We start from the raw sequence: 21,620 nt of genomic DNA, 5'->3' as shown, positions 1-21,620 counted from the left end.
GACCACAGGATCGCAGAAGCAGTGAATACTGCTGTGTCTACCCCAATGTAAGATGGCTGAATGTAACAGTCCTGCACTAAGAAACTCGTCTACACGGAAAAAACAATTTTCTGATGTATCTGTGGGGTGACCAACCATTTAGGGGTGATGGGGGTAATTTGGTGAATTGGATTGTTTAAACTCTTGTGCAGTGACCAGAGGTTTTGGGTTTCACTCATACTGCGTCACAGATTGCTGAGTGGCTCTTAAGTTTAATGTGAAATGCTTCTTTCACTCTTCAAACATCCCTCAGTCATTCATGTGACCAATTTTGTTAACCATTATTCTATTGGATCTACTCTTTAGATTTGTTCATCTTTGCTCTATTCAAGTGGCGTTAGTTATGCCCTGCAACCGGTTTATTTTCAAAGGTGAATTGAATATCCTTTCTCCCACTGCTGACTGGTCATGTGAAAAGGACAATCTGATCTGTTTTAACATTTTTTGCTTCATGTGGCATGTTTTAAAGGAAGATGTTGCGTGCTATGCAGCAACTTTTGATTTGGATGTTAATGTAATGGAAATCTTGGGCTTGTACCTCGAACCGACTTAAAAGGCAGAGTACTGAACAAACGTCACATATTTAAACATGTTTTGCTTTAATTTCGTGTTTTGTGTTGTCTTTGTGTGAAGTGATGAGAGAGAACTTAATGTTGCAGGACCTGTATAAGAAGGTACGCAGTGTGCTCAACAAGCTCACGCCTGAGAAATTTGACAGACTTGTTGCTCAGGTCCAGTCTCTGCCAATTGACAGCAGTGATCGCCTGGAGGGCATCATCAAGCTCATATTTGAAAAGGTGAGGCAGCAGTCTTTAGCAGCTGATACATTGAAACAGAACTGTCATATTGATAAAAATTTTCTTTGTTTGAGACTTTGCAGCTGAATTTCTGAAGTACTGAAAGTATCCTCAGCATAATAATAATGGAGGCTCTAGGGGCAGCTGAAAATTATAATTGTTACTGATCACGGTAATAATCTTAACTACCAGAAACCGGGTTGTTCTTTCTTTAAATACACCTTCAAGCATAGGATTTCTCTTCACTCATCTATAAATGAATGTCTCATACGTGAAAAGGGAACACTGTCATGAAATGTTTTGCATCTGACTGAGTTTTGGAATTTCTTGGGTTCAAGGGATAAAGATTTGCTTCTGTCGATGCTTCATTTAGGTGGCTATGATTTAATAATTTTAATTGATGCGACATCTCTAGGTATATCTTCAGTACAGTTACTGTTATACGAGGGGCAGTCAGAAAGTACCCGGAATTGTGGTATAGCACTGTAATGGTAGGACATACGGCAATGCTTACCTAATCACCTTCAAAGTAGGACCCATGCGCGCACACACACTTGCTCCATTAATCCTGCCATTGATGGAAGCACCAGTGGAAGGCTTCGTTTGGAATCTTCCGGAGTTCGGCCGTCACATTCGATTTGATGTCCTCCATGATTGTGAAATGCGGCGGGTGATGACGGGAATGCTTTTCTCTGCGAGGAATTGTTGCACAACCAGCGATGTGTGGCTCAGTGCGTTATCGTGATGCAGAAACCACCCACCCTGCCACTTGTCGCGCGGATTCCTCCGAACTGCTTCGCTCAACCTCTGCAACAGTTGCACGTAGAAATGACCCGTAACAGTCTGTCCAGGCGGTACGAACTCATGGTTCACCACACTGTCGATGTCAAAGAATTCCATGAGCATCACTTTTTCCTTGGATCGAACGAGGCGTGAATTCTTTGGTCGGGGAAACGAAACTGTGTGCCACTCGGATGACTGCATCTTCGTCTCCGGGTCGTAGGCGAACACCCATGACTCATCACCAGTGACGATCTTTGTGAGGAACTTAGGGCCCTGTGTACTTTTCTCAAAGAGATCTCCAGCGACCATCGTGCGACATTCCATCTGATCCGTAGTCAGCTGCCTCGGAACGAACTTCGCACTGACACGTCTCATCTTCAAATCGTCGGACAGAATGGATCCGTGAGAGATACCAACTTCATGCTCCAACTCCACGATGGCCATCCTGCGATCAGATAGAATCCGTTGTCGCACTAGTTCAATTGTTTCCACGGTTCTGGATGTCGAAAGCCTCCCGCTGCGCTGGTCATCCACCAACGTCTCCTGTCCATTCTTAAACCGGGAAAACCAGTCCTAAACCGCGGATTTTATTAGTGCGGTATCACCGTAAAATTGCTGCAGGGCCGATAGCGTCTCTTCAGCAGATTTGCCCAATTTGCACATGATCTTGATGTTCGCACGCTGTTCGAACTGTGAAATTGTGCCGAATGACCTACACCCACGTCTAACTGAAACGGAACACTAACGACACGGCACGCCGAAACCTGTCCAGACCTGTTGCCACGCTCAGCTGCCCACCACAACACTTGCGTGCGCTATCTTACCTCTCATTCTCTGTCTGCAGGGGAATTCCAAGAACTTTTTGACTGCCCTACGTATATATGTCATACAGAGCAAAGTGATCATGTGGTGTATTTTTATGTTTAGGCCGTTGATGAACCCAGCTTCTCCGAGGCGTACGCAAGAATGTGCAAAGTTCTGTCCGGCACGCAAGTTCCAGCAGAGTGCGGGAACAAGGATGAACCGGAGATTACCTTCAGGAAGCTGCTGCTAAACCAATGCCAGAATCAGTTTGAAAAGAATTCTGAGGTGGAGCTGGATCGAGAAGCAGCAGAGCCAGTGAGTACTTCTCAAACTGTCTTTGTCTACAGTCTAATGTTTTACGTTTCTGTCCACAGATTGGGAATAGCTCGGTCTGCTTGATCTGACAGACTATGTGTCTTCCCCCTTTATGCTTGTAGATGAAGATCCATCCTTCAAAGCGTAGTTATTTTTATAAGTTTCTACAGTTTTTAAGAATCCTGAAGAAAACGAATGACAAGGAAAGTACTAAATCCCTCAAAGTATTTGCACAAGAATGCAACTACAAAGTGTGAGAGTCCAATGTGACAATTATGGCATATGACAAGTCTCTTTTTGCAGCTGTTCTCCACTAATGTAATTGTAACCTAATAACGTTATGTGTAGTTGTTCACGTATCTCAAGAGGGCATATAAATTGAATTAAAATTATTGTCATCTAATTGTACCTCAAGATGAAAAATCATTTTCTTAACTCCTTAAGCTAGTTTTACTTTTCTACATGTTTGAATACTTAATGCAATGATTTTTTCTGAACATCATGAACTCTCATAACAATGGACTTTTGCTGCACTTTTATCCTCCTTCCCTACCCCTGGCAATGTATTTCTCATTGGCTCATGATATGTTCAGGTAAATTCAGGGAACTTCTTGACCATCTGAGTGTCTTCAGCCACACAAAAACACTGATTCATGGACTCAGTTGATTATTTATAATGATACGCAAACGTCATAGCAAACTTTAAAATGGAAGCTTACATATGTGAAAGGCGTTGCATGAAATGTCTCTTACTGGCGCCATCAAAATTAGCGATTCCTAATTAGCAGCGTTCTGAATCAACACTGAATTCAAACTAAAATCTTTTATATCTCTTTGTTCTGCAGGCAAAGAAGAAGGAACTACAATGCAATCTCGAAGAGGAACTGCGAAGGATACGAAGGAAATCAGTGGGAAATATTAGGTAAGATACGTTTTTGTTTATAATATTTGCAGCTCTAAAGTTGATTCGTCAGTGGCACGTGAAAGTAGTGAAGCTAGAGTAGTAGAAACTGGGAGGAAATCTGAAATGTTTATGGCTTTTTACCTTCCAGTTTGTAAGTTGTGCCTTTTATTCTAAATTTTGTGCCAAATTAGAATGGGACTGTTGGGTGCCAAGTCTTCGTACAGTAAAAGGTTAATGTTATATTTGAAATGATTCCTTATTCCAATCTGAGAATTTACAACTTCATTTATTTTGTAACCTTTAATAGTCAAAAGGGACATGCTCTCTTTTACACCAGCCACTGTGGTAGGCTGAATGGTGCCATATTCTTTTTTTATGTCAGGAGATTCTTAAGGGTCTTATACATTCAAAGAAACTCCGTCTTGATTCTCTGAAATGTTTCTAGAGATCCATTTATAATTGAATCATCCGCTTTGAGTGATGGGTTTTCTTATTAACCTTCTTCTTCCTCAGTACTACAGCCCAGGGTGGGCTTTTTCCTCCCTAGGGTTTTGTAACAATAATTGATTTCTGGGGTGGGGTTGTTAACACAAACCCCAACCTGGAGGACCGGTGTATCACTCTTACTCTTAGACTTCCCCGGCTTGGGTGACCCTACTAGGAGCCGAAGCCCGTGCCCGCATAGCCCTAAGGGTCATTTGAGTATGCAAGCCTCCTCACCAAGCAAAATGTATGAGCCTTTGACAAGGTGGTGATACCTTCGAGGGGGTTTTCTTTCTAATATTCCCCTGATATTCGCGAATGATTTATAATATTTAAAATAAATGTCTCCAAGAAGATGTTTTCTGTGTTGTTCCATAATGTGTCAAAATGAGGCAGAAATATCTACGTATGCTTCACAATTCTGCTGCTTATCTCGTCATAAAGTCCACACTTCGTCTTGTATGTGTCCTGCCAGGGCACTGATGGTTTAACTCTGTATATGATCAGAGGACTGAAGGTTAAATTCCTGCTCCACTTTCACACACAAGAGATTGCTTAAATTGAATTAATTTAAAAAAAGTTATTATTTTAAGGTACAAATGTTTCTGTATCTTGCAGAGACGAACTACTTCGCTCGTGTTCTTTTTTTGGATTTTTACTATTGTCTTAACTCAACCCATTGAAATATTTTTTGTACGTTACAGGTTTATTGGCGAGCTTTTCAAATTAGGGATGCTGACAGCGAGCATAATGCAGCGATGCATTAAGCGGCTTCTTGTGGAAGGAGACGAGCAGTCAGAGTGTCTGTGCAAACTGCTCACGACAGTGGGGGATGATTTAGAGACAAAAAACCAAGTATGTTTGTGTTAATTCTCAAATAGTTTTAGTTTGCAGTTTTCTTACAGTTTAATTTATTGCCCTCCTTTGAGTTCTACGCAGACCCCAGGCGTATATGTAAGGTATGACACAAAAAGGCAGTGTGTGGTAGTGTTTGTTCTCTTTCAGTTTCTGGTTTCTGTCTCGTAACATGCAAGTAGTTCGTAATTGTTACACGTTCTTGGCACGAATTGTATAACGAGAAGGCATTATGGGCTGGTCATGTCTCTCCGGTCAATTTAACTTGACAGACTTGGATAAAATTTGATATGGAGTTTGTGCTATTTTGCACGACCTCACTCAATCATATTTTGAATATCCTACTAGAGGTGGTAAGATGGTGATGAACAGCAGTTTTGTGAGTTAGAAAATTTGATGTTGCAATCTGGTGGCCAAAGTGGGAACTACTGCCGAAGATGGATTTAATACTTGTAAATGCACATTATAAAGAATACGTAAAGATATTATGCGTATTCTGATATTAAATACTTTTCCGAGATTGCCGACGAGATTCTGAAAGTGTTTCTGTGTGATGAATGATCACCACGACATGTTCTTCTGAATTTCTTCGTACTCCTCCTACCTGGGTCACGCTCATAGGATTAAAATAAAATGCCTGATGCTGTAGTGTAAGCTTGTCCCTGTCTAGCGCAAAGGGAATCTTGCTCAGTATTGGGTTAGACTTGAATGTTTCCTCCCGTCACCTCTGCTGGCTCATGTCAGAATTCACTCACTGTCACAGCACGAGCAAGCAGTACCATGCCTAGGCTCAGCCACCAAAAATCTCTGTTTAAGTGTTTGTGTAGATGAGACGCACATTTCCATTTAGTTAGTGACGGTAACCTTCAGAGCTCCCTTTAAATTTACACGTGCCTTCCCGCACAGCATGTGCTATGTGGACTTGATGAGTTTTCTAGTTTCATGTGTCAGCTCTTAAGCGTAAGGAGTGAAATGTGACTTGAATTTTCTGTGTTCTTGCAGGACCTGTCCGAGTGCTTCAGCAAAATGAAGGAGCTTTCCCAGAAGAAGGGACTGCTATCAAGTCGGATCAGATTCATGCTGCAAGACCTCCGGAAGGACAACTGGGTCCCGAGAAGGACTGCATCAACCCCCAAAACAATGGCCCAGATCCAGATTGAACAAGAGGAGGGAGATTAGATTATGAGTTTGAAACAAAATTTCCCTCCCAAAACCTCACACCTAAGAGAGGGCTGGCTTATAAAACACTTTGAATATTGATGCAGCCGCACAGTGGTGACAATTTCATTTTTCGTGTTCAATAAAAGTGGTCCCTTGGTTTTATTATTGCTGTATGGAACTGCACGGTTTGAACGGTATTTGCAGAAGAGAAGACTTTGCACTCAAGTGGTTATTTTTTAAAAGTTCTTCTTCCTATTAGGCCCTGAGGCTCGTTAGTCTTGAATTTTCCCTCCATCTCTTCATCGGACGTTGTAACAATGTCTTCCCCTTTTTAAATGTTAAATGAATATGTAGTAGTTACTGCTGATGTGTAGACAAGGCATAAGGGAGGTGGTCAGTGTCCAAAGTGGAATCCTCTCCAGAATGTGCGGAAATAAGAAAGTGGACGTAAACTTACAGCTTAGATTAGATCCACCTCCGTACATTTGTAAAATTTAATGGAAAATCTAATTTCTTGTTTTGTGATGTTGTGTCCAATACTAGGCGCATCTTTTCTAAAGAAAATGTCCGTCTGCTTGGGATCGTTATTAGTGCACTGCCACAGACTCGCAGACTCTCGTCAGTGCGCCTGCAATGACCATTTCCACTGATGTCTACGAGATTTACGACACGTCACGTAACTTGCATAAACGAAACCACTTTAATGAAATCTTCTTTTGAGTACCTCTGCCATGTTGCGCAACTTTCTACACTCGCGGCAACCAACCCCATTTTGCACATTGTGGCTGCGACAACTTCTTATAAATCGATACCAGCCGAAAAATGTTCTATTCGATTATAATTATCCCTATTTATTATCACGCCATTTATTTTAAATATATTCGTTATTACAAATAAATTCGAATTTAATATTTCCTACCATTTCATCTAAAATGTTTTAACTATGTGTAAACATTTGAACATAAGTATTCTTTTTTCATATTGTTTAATGTAGATCGCAGAAAAGTACACAGAACGGCAATAAAAGTGAAGTGTTTTGCTGCGAAGTGATTGTGTCGCTTTCCAATTCCGTTTAGTAGATCTTGTCCGTCCTCCGTGTGCCCGATCGTAATAAAGAAAATTAAAACTGGGACAGAGCAGAAAAAAGATTAACAATTATTTTAGGATGACAATATCCGCTTTTGATGAACTGCACCGACGTCTAAAGGATTCTCTTCAGCGCCAAGACACATTCATGAGAGAACGCATCCAGCCTATCCAAATGTTGGCCGTTGCAATTACTGTTTAATGAATAGAAAGTTTCAATAGTTTTACTTATGATATACAGAGTACAAGAAACGCGTAGAGGATAATAATCTACGACTATTATTAGCGTAGAAATGTATAATTACTTGTAATACAAAAAAGACCAATACAAGAAATATTTAGAAACATTTCATGAAGTAAAGTCATCAGAGGTTTCTGATGCTGGTGAGAGATGTGGACCAAACTTCTCTGCTGGATCGTACCCATCACTTGAACCAGTTGAAGTACTCGGACGCACGTTCTGATAGAGATGACCTTCAGTTGATGTTGTTGCCTGCCGACTAGTGTTTATGCGCATAGGATGAATTTCAGCAGAGTACTGATTGTAGGAAACCATTTTTTTCCGTTGTTTCATGGATGTTATTTTTTGTAGCACCAACATTTGGAATTCTAATATCTCGTCGTCATCAAAAGTGTTCAATGAAGGAATTATCCCTCTGAAAAAAGACAAATGACGATCCGCTTGATCCTTAAGAGCTTGAATCATTTCTAGTTCAACGTTGTCTAATTTACGTTTTCGTGTTACTGGTGTTTTGAAATCCTTGGCGATTGCTTGAGTAACTTCGTTTTCATGGGTGTTTTGAGGTGTTCGCTCGTTCGCCGCCTCGGGCTGTCCAATATCAGCTGATCGGGTGTCTTCTGTTTTCCGTTCCAGGAACACTTTCCTTAGGAATGGTAACAGTGCGTTGTAATCGTGCGTTTTTGTAGTTGGCTTTCCAGCTCCCAATCGTGCAGCCTCTTTTTGTTTTTTAATTGATTTTTTAGGAGCATCTCGAACATTCACCTGTCTCTTCATCACTTCTGTAGCTGAAAAAGACAACAACATAAGAATAAACCAATGTGCCACATGCTAGATTCTTACCAATCAATAAGAATGTGCTACAACTGTTATTGTCATTATTCTAAGCTTTTTGCGTTATTGATGTTTTTGTTTCAGATCCTTAGGAGCTTGAATCATTTCTAGTTCAACGTTGTCTAATTTACGTTTTCGTGTTACTGGTGTGTTGAAATCCTTGGCGATTGCTTGAGTAACTTCGTTTTCATGGGTGTTTTGAGGTGTTCGCTCGTTCGCCGCCTCGGGCTGTCCAATATCAGCTGATCGGGTGTCTTCTGTTTTCCGTTCCAGGAACACTTTCCTTAGGAATGGTAACAGTGCGTTGTAATCGTGCGTTTTTGTAGTTGGCTTTCCAGCTCCCAATCGTGCAACCTCTTTTTGTTTTTTAATTGATTTTTTAGGAGCATCTCGAACATTCACCTGTCTCTTCATCACTTCTGTAGATGAAAAAGACAACAACATAAGAATAAACCAATGTGCCACATGCTAGATTCTTACCAATCAATAAGAATGTGCTACAACTGTTATTGTCATTATTCTAAGCTTTTTGCGTTATTCATGTTTTTGTTTCAGATATCTGGCGAGCGGTTGTACTTTCACAGATATACATCACTCGGCATTTCTACAGCGAGCAAGATTGTCAGAGATGTAAGTTGCAGTGTTTGGAATGTATTCCCGTTCCCACTAAACAGCACTGGGAAACGATCGCTTCAGATTTTGAAAGAAGGGCGAATTTTTCGATCGATGTACTTCGACTACAAAGGTTATTCTTCCGTTTTGTCTATGTTGATGTTGGAAGTTACGGAAAAGATTGCGATTCTAAAATATTTAAGAGCTCCTCGCTGTGGACATCATTAAGACATGAAAAACTCTCTAGAGCCCGAAGGTACATAGAACGCTCGTTTGGAATATTAAGTAACAAATGGAGGATCTTTCATCGAGCTATAAACTTGCAACTTTGTTCGGGGGAGAGGACTTGATAAAATACGTGGTGAAGACGTAGTGCGCGGGGGAATATCAGCAAACAACGTGAGGAATCTTTTAGCTGACTACGTCTCAACACCTGTTGGATCTCTGAAATGGCAGCTTTCAAAGATTTAATTTCATGAACGTTAATCATATCTTTATAGCTATATAGGGGAATAAGTGGCGGATTTTCTAACAATCAGCGGAGAATTTTCATACAATTACCCAGTCGAGATTCGAACACCGACCTCCGGAGTTCGTAGATAGGAATACAACCCTGTCTTAGTGTTTTACGATAAGAATAATGTAAACACGTGTTATTATTATTATTAAGTAACATTAATACTGTTTCTGTCTGTGCAGAAATATATATTGGATTTATGAGCTGGACCTCGCGGGGTGTAATTGGAAGGCGGTAATTATTAGGCCCACACAAACCGGGAGATGTAGGAAAATCTCATTTGCATAAAGGAGGAAATTTGACACAGAACGCAAAGAACAAAGCGCACTCTACATGCCGCTTTCGTGGCCGTCCTCGACTTCAGCTGCGTTAGACGATGAGTCGGTTTTAAAAGGTCGAGGCCTCGGAACATCAATGTAGTCGCCGCGGACATTTTCGTGTTGAAATTCTGCCACTGGATGTTTCGTTGGTGCCATGGGAAAAATATCCAGAAAAGGGATATCAGGTCCTCCATATTCAGTAAAGCGAGGACCAAATTCAGTATAGTAAATACCAGACTCGTTTTCTGTGCCCGCGCAATCTTCCTTCTTCGACTTCTTCGCGCGTGTCGAGTTCATTTCTTCGAGTAATTTCCTTTTCGACCCAGAGCCAGCCTGGTGATCTGCTTGCGTACTGTCGGTTGACATGTCTACCGACGTTTCGGTGTTCAATAGTTTCTTCGCCGATGTCCTCCGACAAAATAGAATGCAGAGAGTGAAATTCGCACAGGAAAGGTTCTTGAGTTATTCCGAAAGTTATTTGCTAACTAAGGCAACACAAAAGTATCTCGTTCTCGAAGCACTTAATCCAAAACCTCTTCGAAGCACAATTCGAACCAGAGTGACGAAAGGCGATTGTTGCCTGCTATTTATACCAGCACAACAAAGCAGACGTAACCTATGACGCAACAGTCAGTAGAGGGAGTGCAATACGGTTCACTCATGCGTGCATAAGGACTGAAAAATGAACTTTATGGCATGCCAGCCGAGATTGTTGCACGTGTTCGAGTTTTATAAGAACACCTGCGTTTCATATTTACACATTCTTTGTAATTAAAGAAATACAAATTGGATTACTCCAAGTTATAATTTGTAAGAAATCAAAAATTAATATTAAATATTTTCTCTGTAAGAAGGAAATTAATTTAAAAGTAATGAAACGAGGCTTGAAGTAAATTTTGCAATTTAATTTGCCCTTGTTTAAAAATAACGTCAGTTTTTGAAACTTGTTTAATTTTAAAGGCGATTTTTGAGGGGCCCGGGCGCTGTTGAACCCATCGCCCCTGCGACAGGGAAAATGTTTCCTTCCTTCGAATCCCGATTATTCATTTTGACCAATAAGAGAACGCAGGAAGTTAAGAACTCTGGAAGAAGTGTCCTGAGTTCGATTTCCTTCAAGGGCGGTTCCTTTGGCTCCGAAACTAAGCGAGACAGAAGAAGGGTTTTTTGCTTCGAAGAGGAGATTTCGGAAACGAAGGCCTCGACACTGAGTTCGAGACCCGACAAAGATGGTTTTTGTTGACGGGAAAGCACCCACGAGAAGAAATCGACGCCAAGGCAAAATTCTTTCTTTTCGGAGAGGAAATTACGGGGTCTAAGGTCACGGACACGAATACACAGTCCTCGGTTCGAGTCTCTTTTACGATGTAGGTTTCTGCGGTCATTTTTACGGGCGTATTAAAGGACGCACGTTTAATGATGAGGCCTGTAAGCTACCGGGTGTTTCCGAATTAATCTGCTGATTTGAAAAGGGCATAAAGAAAGAATTTCCTTCGTCTTATCTTCCCCCAAACTTCGATGCAATCTTAAGGTGGAAGTAAACACAAAAATCTGCTGTTTTGTTTAATTCAATCCTGTTCTCCTTTCCTTCTCTAATTTAAGGTATATTCACAAAATGAACACTAAAAACTGCAAATTAATCTCTTGTCCTTCTAACCCCTTTTAATTTGAATTATTTTGGCAGAAAGTAACTATAACAAGTAGCTAATTTAGACAGTAACATTTTCATGTTCATGCAGATGCCTGGGTGTTATGATGTAACAGTGTCCAGACTCACAGACAGTGTTTGAAAGTGAGATTTGAGGTTTTCACATTGTGGCGAGAATGATGTTCTTTTTGGTTCTGGTGCCATGTGGACTGGCTGATAGATACCAGTGTTTCGGAGAAGCATACTGTCTCCATATTCAGAGCCGAAGTGACAATGCATTGTCCAAGTGGGAAATAATGTGCCCACAGTACATGTTACTTCATTTGTTTGCAGTATTTCTCTTCTACCAGTGGTTCTGTGTCCTGAGCTTCATACAGATTGTGAAGGAACTTGAGCTGGTGCATAAGATGGGTCACTATGAAGAAGGCAAACTGAATTTTCATAAATACCAGTGCATGAATGTACTGGAGCTTGGGGCAGAACGTTATCCAATGAGTGAAGATTTTGTACCAGTTGCAGACTTCAGTCGCCACTATAATAAGAAATCAATTAATGAGAATATTCGTTAAAGATTTAGCATAGATAGTGATTATAATAATGTAATGGCCAGACCTGTATATTAGAGTAAGTCCTTGCACATTTCAGTATGGAGTCAGGAAATTCAAATGAAGACATCTGGTTCTCTACAAAATGTTTGCACTGCTGTACTGTGCAGGTAACTCTTATAATTTGTCAGCACTGTCACCTTCTATCTCAGTGCATGTTTTCCAATGTGTGGTCATGCTACATGCTGCACCTTCTCACTGAGTGTGAAATTTTATAAAAGAGACAAGTCTGTGAGGAGACTTCTTTGTTTTCTTGCAACATCTGTTTGAAATTACAATTCAGTAGTAGAAAATAGGTATATGCAGCGAACTGAGGGATGACTAACACAATTCCTCAGAGAACTATATAGGACAGAATATGTTGGAAAAGGGGATTAGAGGCTATCAACATGAAGATGTTTAAAACTGAAAGTTCTTTATTATTAAATAAAACCACTATTATACAGAAACTTTTACACTCACTGTCCAACTGGGTAGCAGTCCTTACAGTTCCAGCCTCCAACACATAAACAAAAGCTAAACCATGTTTTGTATTTTAAACAGCAGTGGAATTTTTTGTATCATATTACATGTTTGGCAAACCATGTATAATCATATTTTCCATGTTCAACCAATAATTGTCCATATTTATTTTCACACATATAATGGAATGTGTTCTTTTCTGTATGCCCATTTGTTAGAAATTAAAATATAATTGCAACATGTGACATCTTTCTATTCTTAGTATTAATTTTTATAGCCAATAAAACTATTAAAATCTGTAATACATCACTGTTTATTTTATTTCAAACAGGTGAAACCTCTTTATTGTTAACAGTATGTTGTACTTTAAGTGTTTTTATATAGAATTTATCAGAAACTACTTTTATTAACTTTTCCTATGTAAGGACATTTCTGATAATGTTCTACCTGGACTCATATTCTTTTTCTAATGTCTGCCTTATACTGCAGTACTGATGTCATATTATGTACCACAGTTGTTACAGTGTTGTGTACTTTAGAAAACATTAATAACAACACTTTCCAATAAATTCTATATAAAATAACACTTTGTATACTACAATATAATAATAACACAGTTCTCACTGCAGTGCTCGCCACAGTTCTCACTGCAGTCCTCGTCCCAGACTCCACTACAGTGTTTCCATCATTCTTCACTGCAGTGCTAGTCCCAGTTCTCACTGCAGTGCTCGTCCCATTTCTCACTGCAGTCCTCGTCCCATTCCTCACTGCAGTCCTCATCCCATTTCTCACTGCAGTCCTCGTCCCAGTTCTCACTGCATTCCTCATCCCAGACCCCACTGCAGTGTTTGTACCAGTACTCACTGCAGTCCTCGTCCCAGTCCTCACTGCAGTCCTCGTCCCATTGCTCAATGCAGTCCTCGTTCCAGTTCTCACTGCAGTCCTCGTCCCAGACCCCACTGAAGTGTTTGTACCAGTCCTCACTGCAGTGCTCGTCCCATTTCTCACTGCAGTCCTCGTTCCAGTTCTCACTGCAGTCCTCGTCCCAGACCCCACTGCAGTGTTTGTACCAGTCCTCACTGCAGTGCTCGTCCCATTTCTCACTGCAGTAGTCGTTCCAGTTCTCACTGCAGTCCTCGTCCCAGACCCCACTGCAGTGTTTGTACCAGTCCTCACTGCAGTGCTCGTCCCAGTTCTCACTGCAGTCCTCGTTCCAGTTCTCACTGCAGTCCTCGTCCCAGACCCCACTGCAGTGTTTTTACCAGTCCTCACTGCAGTCCTCGTCCCATTTCTCACTGCAGTCCTCGTTCCAGTTCTCACTGCAGTCCTCGTCCCAGACCCCACTGCAGTGCTCGTCCCAGTTCTCTCTGCAGTCCTCGTTCCAGTTCTCACTGCAGTCCTCGTCCCAGATCCCACTGCAGTGTTTGTACCAGTCCTCACTGCAGTGCTCGTCCCAGTTCTCACTGCAGTGCTCGTCCCATTTCTCACTGCAGTCCTCGTCCCATTTCTCACTGCAGTCCTCGCCCAGACCTCACTGCAGTGTTTGTACCAGTCCTCTCTGCAGTCCTCGTCCCATTTCTCACTGCAGTTACCAACCAACCAACCAAAGAAGCTAACTGAGGGCAGAGGCCTGCGCAAGCTCAAGTATCGTCCCTACCTAGGTGAAACCATTCCTGCGCACAAGACGCATTGCTGGAAATGGTAAACGGTCGTAATATAAGAACGGAAATTTTGCTAACGCTAACGGGGTTTCGTCGTGGCGGGAGCCTCGACCATTCAAACTGGGATTTGTTGCTGCTGATGGGAGGTTATCCTGTCAGGCAAGTTGTCGAAGGAATTTGGTTGGTTGGGTCTCTGGGGTATGAACCCAGAGAGGGAGGGGCCGTTTCGGCTGAAGGCCTCTGCGGCATGGGGGGAAGATCACTTCAGCTGATGGCCTCCATGATCGGGGGGAAGGGTGGCGGGCCGTGCCCCTATTAAGTTATACCCTGGCATTCGCCTTACAACTGAGGAAAGCACGGAAAACCTCAGTCAGGGTAGCCGAGTAGTCTAACCACTCGTTGTGCTGACTTGGCCGTCTTTTGGGGATGGCTTCGGCTGGCCTGCTGAACATCAGTCGCCCTCGGTTGCCCTTGGGTGAACTCTGGCAGCCCTCATTCGGCACGAGTGTCTTCCGAGTTGCCGAACTAAGGGGTTCCCCACACCAGCTAACCTCGAGTCAAACCTCTCAGTTAGTGCTCTGATGTGGTCGGCAAAGAAAGGGACCCCCAGATCCTCATGTATTTGCCTGTTACTAACGTACCAGGGCGCGTTAGTAACAATTCGAAGACACTTGGATTGCAGAACTTGCAGCTTCTGGACGTGGCTGTGGGCAGCTGACCTCCAGATCGGGCATGCGTAATCCATTATGGGACGGATGAGCTGCTTATAGAGTAGTACACCGTTCCTGATTGACAGGCCACTTCTCCTATTGATAAGCGGGCCTAGCACACCTAATCGTTGCGCTGCCTTCTTTCCCACTTGGTTGACGTGCGCCGACCAAGTAAGCCCGGCGTTAAGGGTGACCCCCAGATACTGCGCTGTTTTGACCCATTGGATCGGCTGTCCGAGGAACTGCACTGCTTGGGGCTGTTGGATGTGTCTTCTCGCGGAAATGAAGAGAACCGCGGTGCTCTTCGAGACGTTGATAGCAATCCTCCAGGCCCTGAGCCAGAGCTCAAGTCTACTGAGGTAGGTCTCCAGATACCTGACGAGAAGCGTTGGGCTACGGGACGTGACTACTAGAGCCGTGTCGTCCGCGTATTGTGCTAACTCGACGTGGCGGGACGGTGTGGGTATGTCGTTGACATACAGACTGAAGAGCACAGGGGAGAGAATTCCGCCCTGCACAACTCCAGCCCGCATGGTACGACGTGTGGACGTGGCCGACTGGAAGGATGTCTGGAATGTCCGGTCAGCGAGGTAGGAAGAGATGGTTTTTACCAAGTACGACGGGAAGTTGAGGACGGTCAGTTTGTATAGGAGGCCTTGGACCCAGACTGTGTCGAAGGCTTTGGCCACGTCCAGGAAAACCGCGCCGGTTAGCCGCTTCTCATCAAGGTTTCTGTTGACCCTTTCGACGAGGCGAGCCAGCTGTAACGATGTGCTGTGTCTGGGTCGAAACCCAAACTGCTCGTCGCGCAGCAGCCCGCGTTCACTGACCTCGTGTAGGACCCTCGTTAGTAGGATTTTCTCGCAGAGTTTGCCGACCGTGTCGAGAAGACTGATGGGTCTATAGGAAGAAGGTAGCGTGGGGTCCTTCCCCGGCTTCAGTATGGACACCACTCGAGCGTGTTTCCATGCCGAGGGGAAGTGTTGCCTGCGAAGGACCGCGTTGAACACTTTCGTGAGAAAGGTTACCGCGCGTCGTGGAAGATGTTTCAGGACCCTGTTCGGTATACCGTTGGGACCCGGAGCCTTGCCAAGCTTGAGTCCCTTGATGGCCTGGGCGACCTCCGATGGACTGGTTAATTTTGGTTCATTTACAGGGGCATACTCGTATGCTCGCATCGCCTCGTTAACCATGTCAATTGTAGTCAGGTCCGACGGGTAGTCTACCGGCTGGAACTGGACCTCAAGGCTGTCGGCTAGGGCTTCTGCCTTCTCGGGGTTCGAGAGAGCCAGTCCTCCCATCACTAAGAAGGGGGGCGACGGAGTGGGGACTCGCATCACACGCTTGGTCATTTTCCAAAGCGACTGGTCCTCGCAGTCCAAGGATTCGAGCGTGTCGCTCCACTGTTCGTTCCGCCACTCGTTGAGACGATAGGTCACCGACCTCTGGAGTCGATTGACCTGGGTCTTAAAAGCGGGGTCTCTCGTGACCTGCCATCGCCTCCTCAGCCGGTTCTTCAGGCGTATTTCATCTCGAATACTAGCGGGTAGAAGCGGTCGCCTGTCAATGCGGGGTCGAAGCTTGGGAGCGGACGCTGCTGTGGCTTCCAGGATAGCACTGGTCAGCTCCTCGACGCACTTGTCAATTTCTTCCTCGTCGTTTACCACGGGGTTCCCCGGTAGTCTGCTTTCGAGGCAAGCCTGGAATGCAGACCAGTCCATTCTCGCGAAGTCCGGGCGATCAGGCAGGTTTTGAAAGGACGATCGGCACGTGGTGTCGACGAGGACGGGCAGGTGATCTGAGCTGAGTGCGGGGCAGACAGTCAGGTGCACCGGTAGGACGAAGTCCTTGATGAGGACAATATCAAGGACGTCAGGTGTGGCGTTGTGTGTGTAGGGAGCCGTGGTTGGAGAATCCGGCCCGTAGATCAAGCAGGAATTTCTGTTGGCGTAATCACGCAGGAGCGAGCCCCTAGCAGAGATAAGGCTAGAATTCCAGTCCGTGTGTTTCGCGTTGAGGTCACCAGCCAAGAGGACCGGGAAACCCCCGCTCAAGCACTCGGTCAGGTCCGACTCTATCCATGGCCGGGTGGGTGCGAGGTATGCCGCCACGAGCTTGACTTTCCTGGTTGCCAGCACCAGGTGAATGGCGGTTGCTTCCAGTTGTTGTAGACCCGAGACCGGCACAGGGTAATGATCAATGCCCCTGCGGACAAGGATCGCTGTGCCACCCCCTAGCGTCGGGCGGTCCGTACGGTGGCAAACGTAGTTCGCGAACCTCAAGGCCCGACCCGACGTGAGGTGCGTCTCGTTCAGGAGGCAAACATCGACTCCGTAGTCACCGAGGAACTGCTCCAGCTCCAGCTTCCTGTCGCGGACACCGTCGGCGTTCCAGTAAGCCAGCCGCAAGGCCTTGCTACCGTGTCCTCTAGGCCGTGCAGTCATTGTCGGCCATGAAGAGGAGAACGGTTTTGAGGAGGGCTCGCGCAGGTTTTCGTATCCATGCGATTTTCAGTTCGAATCTCGTTCAAAGACACAATCCCCACCTTGTCGAAGGCAAATTCCTTAGCAGTTCCTAAGATCCATTTACACATTCACCCTGTCCCATTCACAATCCATAACAAACTTAGCATCCGCCATTTAAAGCCGCCTGTCAGATTAATTAAAGTCTGTGGCACCATAATCTAAAAAAAATCGATCCAATTCCTGCCCCCCCTTAAAACACGCCCAAAATATCGGCTTTATCCAATCGCATTAAACTAACATGTTGGTATCAGCTACCCCCAGTTTCCTGGTTCTTCTCAGTTACCTTCAAGCAAGCACAGAATGTACTCTCGCGATTTATCATTCATAACCATCCTTTCATATTTAAATAATGGATACGCAACATTATCAGTTGATAGAGCGTTGAAGGAACAAGAATAAACACTACCTTATAAGTCGTGGTGAACGCCTTATAACTGCTTTACCCATCAAACTACGTACACCTCAGCCCTCGTGGCCAATGTCCGCAATTACCTCAGAACAGTGAAGGAGGCCGTGGGGGTAAAACTTCAAAGTCCTCCCTCTGAAGTCCTTATCTCCGCCTGGGCCAGCAGCTGCCTCAGGTTCAAGGCTCTGACATCACTCCAGAGGTCACGGCCTCACGCTTGAGGTGAAAACCAATTGTCGGCAGTTGGTAGTCAGTCTAGTGCTTTAAAAACATTCGTGTGTACAAGAACTTATCAATGGGGCACATTTACATACATCATTTATTTTTATCCACCAAACCACGTGCGTTATTCAGCCGCCGGTCGAATGCGGTAAATTACATTACCACAAAAACGTTTCTGATATTGAACAGCACTTTACTTTTGATACATCTGGTAGCATCCGTGTTAGTCAAGAGTAATTCAAAATGAAGCTAGTTTTGTGATTCCAAATAATAAAATAGGATTTATCAATGGATTTAACGATCGTGTGCAACTCTGAGCTACTTAAAATGCGTCGTTAAATAAACCACGAATAAATAAAAATACATGGACTACTACAACCACACAAAATCAAGAGATTAATTTGGAAACACCAGGTAGCTAATGGGCCTCATCATTAAATGTGCGTCGTTTAATACGCGCGTAAAATTACCCCAGAAAGCAACATCCTAACAGAGACTTGAATCGAGGACTGTGTATCCGTGTCTGTGACCTTAGACCCTGAAATTTCCTCTCCGAAACGAAAGAATTTTGCCTTGGCGTCATTCTTTTATCGCGGTTGCGTTCCAGTAAACAGAAACCATCCTGTCGGAACTGGAACTCAGTGTCGAGGCCTTCCTTTCCGTAATATCTTATTCGAAGCAAAAAACTCTGATCCTGGCGCCCTTCTTCTGTCTCGCTTAGTTTCCGAGCTACAGGAACCGCCCTTGAAGGAAATCGTACCCAGGACACTTTTCCCCAGAGTTCTGACCTTCTGGCGTTCTCTCATTAGTCAAAATGAATAATCGGGATTCGAAGGAAGGTAACACTTTTCCTCGCCCAGGGGCGATGGGTACAACAGTGCCCGGGCCCCTCAAAAATCGTCTTTAAAATTAAACAAGTTTCTCCGTGGCATCCCAACAATTACTCCATTGACACACAGAAGAAGGCAATGGCAAACAACTTCTGGATCATCTGCCAAGAACGTATATGAACAGGTCCCAGTCCGAGAAAAGGATGGAAGGATCCTGTTCATATGGACCTGTCGTCAGAAAGAACACTAAATAATAATAAAAAATAAAATACGACGTTATTTTTAAACAAAGGCAAATTAATTTACAAAATTTACTTCAAGCCTCTTTTCATCACCTTTAAATTTATTTCCTTTTACACAGAAAGTATTTAATATTAATTATTGACTTCGTATATTTAGGATGGAATGTAACCAAATTATAACTTGTAGTAATTAAAATTTGTATTTCTTTAACTACAAATAATGTGTAAATACGAAATGCAGTCGTTTTTATAAAATACGAAAACCTGCGCGAGAAAGATTGGAATTTGTAAAGCACACCTGTGACGCAGACGTGCAACAGTCTCGATTGGCAGGCCATAAGGTTCATTTTTCATATCTTATGCACGCCTGAATGAACCGAATTGAGCGCCTTTTCTCACTGTTGCGCAATACGTGACGTCAGCGTTGTATGGGTATAAATAGCAGTTGCTAACCGCCAACTGCAGTGAGAAATGGGACGAGGACTGCAGAGAGGACTGGGACGAGCACTGCAGTGAGGACTGGAACGAGGACTGCAGTGAGAAATGGGACGAGGACTGCAGTGAGAAATGGGACGAGGACTGCAGAGAGGACTGGTACAAACACTGCAGTGGGGTCTGGGACGAGGACTGCAGTGAGAACTGGGACGAGCACTGCAGTTGGTTCTGGGACGAGGACTGCAGTGAAAACTGGGACGAGGACTGCAGTGAGGACTGGGACGAGCACTGCAGTGAGGACTGGAACGAGGACTGCAGTGAGGACTGGTACAAACACTGCAGTGGGGTCTGGGCGAGGACTGCAGTGAGAAATGGGACGAGGACTGCAGTGAGGACTGGGACGAGCACTGCAGTGAGGACTGGAACGAGGACTGCAGTGAGGACTGGTACAAACACTGCAGTGGGGTCTGGGACGAGGACTGCAGTGAGAACTGGTACGAGCACTGCAGTGAGGACTTGTACAAACACTGCAGTGAGGTCTGGGAGGAGGACTGCAGTGAGAAATGGGACGAGGACTGCAGTGAGGACTGGTACAAACACTGCAGTGGGGTCTGGGCCAGGACTGCAGTGAGAAATGGGACGAGGACTGCAGTGAGAACTGGGACAAGCACTGCAGTGAGGACTGGTACAAACACTGCAGTGGGGTCTGGGCCAGGACTGCAGTGAGAAATGGGACGAGGACTGCAGTGAGAAATGGGACGAGAACTGCAGTGAGAACTGGGACAAGCACTGCAGTGAGGACTGGTACAAACACTGCAGTGGGGTCTGGGACTAGGACTGCAGTGAGAAATGGGACGAGGACTGCAGAGAGGACTGGTACAAACACTGCAGTGGGTTCTGGGACGAGGACTGAAGTGAGAAATGGAACGAGGACTGCAGTGAGAAATGGGACGAGGACTGCAGTGAGAACTGGAGCTAGGACTGCAGTGAGGACTGGGACGAGGACTGCAGAAAGGACTGGTACAAACACTGCAGTGTGGTCTGGGACGAGGACTGCAGTGAGAACTGGAACGAGGACTGCAGTGAGAAATGGGACGAGGACTGCAGTGAGAACTGGAGCTAGGACTGCAGTGAGAACTGTGGCGAGCACTGCAGTGAGAACTGTGTTATTATTATATTGTAGTATACAAATTGTTATTTTATATAGAATTTATTGGAAAGTGTTGTTATTAATGTTTTCTAAAGTACACAACACTGTAACAACTGTGGTACATAATATGACATCAGTACTGCAGTATAAGGCAGACATTAGAAAAAGAATATGAGTCCAGCTAGAACATTATCAGAAATGTACTTACATAGGAAAAGTTAATAAAAGTAGTTTCTGATAAATTCTATATAAAAACACTTAAAGTACAACATACTGTTAACAATAAAGAGGTTTCACCTGTTTGAAATAAAATAAACAGTGATGTATTACAGATTTTAATAGTTTTATTGGCTATAAGAATTAATACACATGTTGCAATTAATTTTAATTTCTAACAAATGGGCATACAGAAAAGAACACATTCCATTATATGTGTGAAAATAAATATGGACAATTTTTGGTTGAACATGGAAAATATGATTATACATGTTTTGCCAAACATGTAATATCATACAAAAAATTCCACTGCTGTTTAAAATACAAAACATGGTTTAGCTTTTGTTTATGTGTTGGAGGCTGGAACTGTAAGGACTGCTACCCAGTTGGACAGTAAGTGTAAAAGTTTCTGTATAATAGTGGTTTTATTTAATAATAAAGAACTTTCAGTTTTAAACATCTTCATGTTGATAGCCTCAAATCCCCTTTTCCAACATATTCTGTCCTATATAGTTCTCTGAGGAATTGTGTTAGTCATCCATCAGTTCGCTGCATATACCTATTTTCTACTACTGAATTGTAATTTCAAACAGATGTTGTAAGAAAACAAAGAAGTCTCCTCACAGACTTGTCCCTTTTATAAAATTTCACACTCAGTGAGAAGGTGCAGCATGTAGCATGACCACACAGTGATGTCATGACATTGGAAAACATGCACTGAGATAGAAGGTGACAGTGCTGACAAATTATAAGAGTTACCTGC

General features: G+C 43.8%; 1 protein-coding gene across 1 annotated transcript; it reads right to left on the bottom strand.

Moving 5' to 3' along the window:
* Positions 1-6,476: 6,476 nt before the first annotated feature.
* LOC147874344 (uncharacterized) lies at positions 6,477-10,656 on the bottom strand. Its single transcript, XM_087345524.1, has 3 exons — positions 9,982-10,656; positions 8,431-8,718; positions 6,477-8,253 (listed from the first exon to the last, which is right to left on the bottom strand). The coding sequence occupies exons 1-3, from the start codon at positions 10,112-10,114 to the stop codon at positions 7,577-7,579; spliced, it is 1,098 nt and encodes a 365-aa protein (XP_087201650.1). The 5' UTR covers positions 10,115-10,656; the 3' UTR covers positions 6,477-7,576.
* Between the last annotated feature and the right edge of the window lie 10,964 nt (positions 10,657-21,620).

This window comes from Zootermopsis nevadensis, unplaced genomic scaffold (genome assembly GCF_977971745.1).
Source record: "Zootermopsis nevadensis isolate Lab colony 2312 unplaced genomic scaffold, Znev_1.0 Znev_ptg000009l, whole genome shotgun sequence".
Classification (NCBI taxonomy): domain Eukaryota; kingdom Metazoa; phylum Arthropoda; class Insecta; order Blattodea; family Termopsidae; genus Zootermopsis; species Zootermopsis nevadensis.
This window is presented reverse-complemented; position numbering and strand designations above follow the sequence as displayed.

Bases quoted from the DNA above. Each gene is read 5' to 3' on its own strand.
- LOC147874344 (XM_087345524.1), bottom strand. From the start codon at position 10,114: ATGTCAACCGACAGTACGCAAGCAGATCACCAGGCTGGCTCTGGGTCG. The intron at 8,719-9,981 runs GTATTTACTATA...TTTCATCTACAG, and splicing joins GGGCACAGAAAACGAGTCTG to AAGTGATGAAGAGACAGGTG. The intron at 8,254-8,430 runs GTAAATTAGACA...TGTCTTTTTCAG, and splicing joins CACACCAGTAACACGAAAAC to CTACAGAAGTGATGAAGAGA.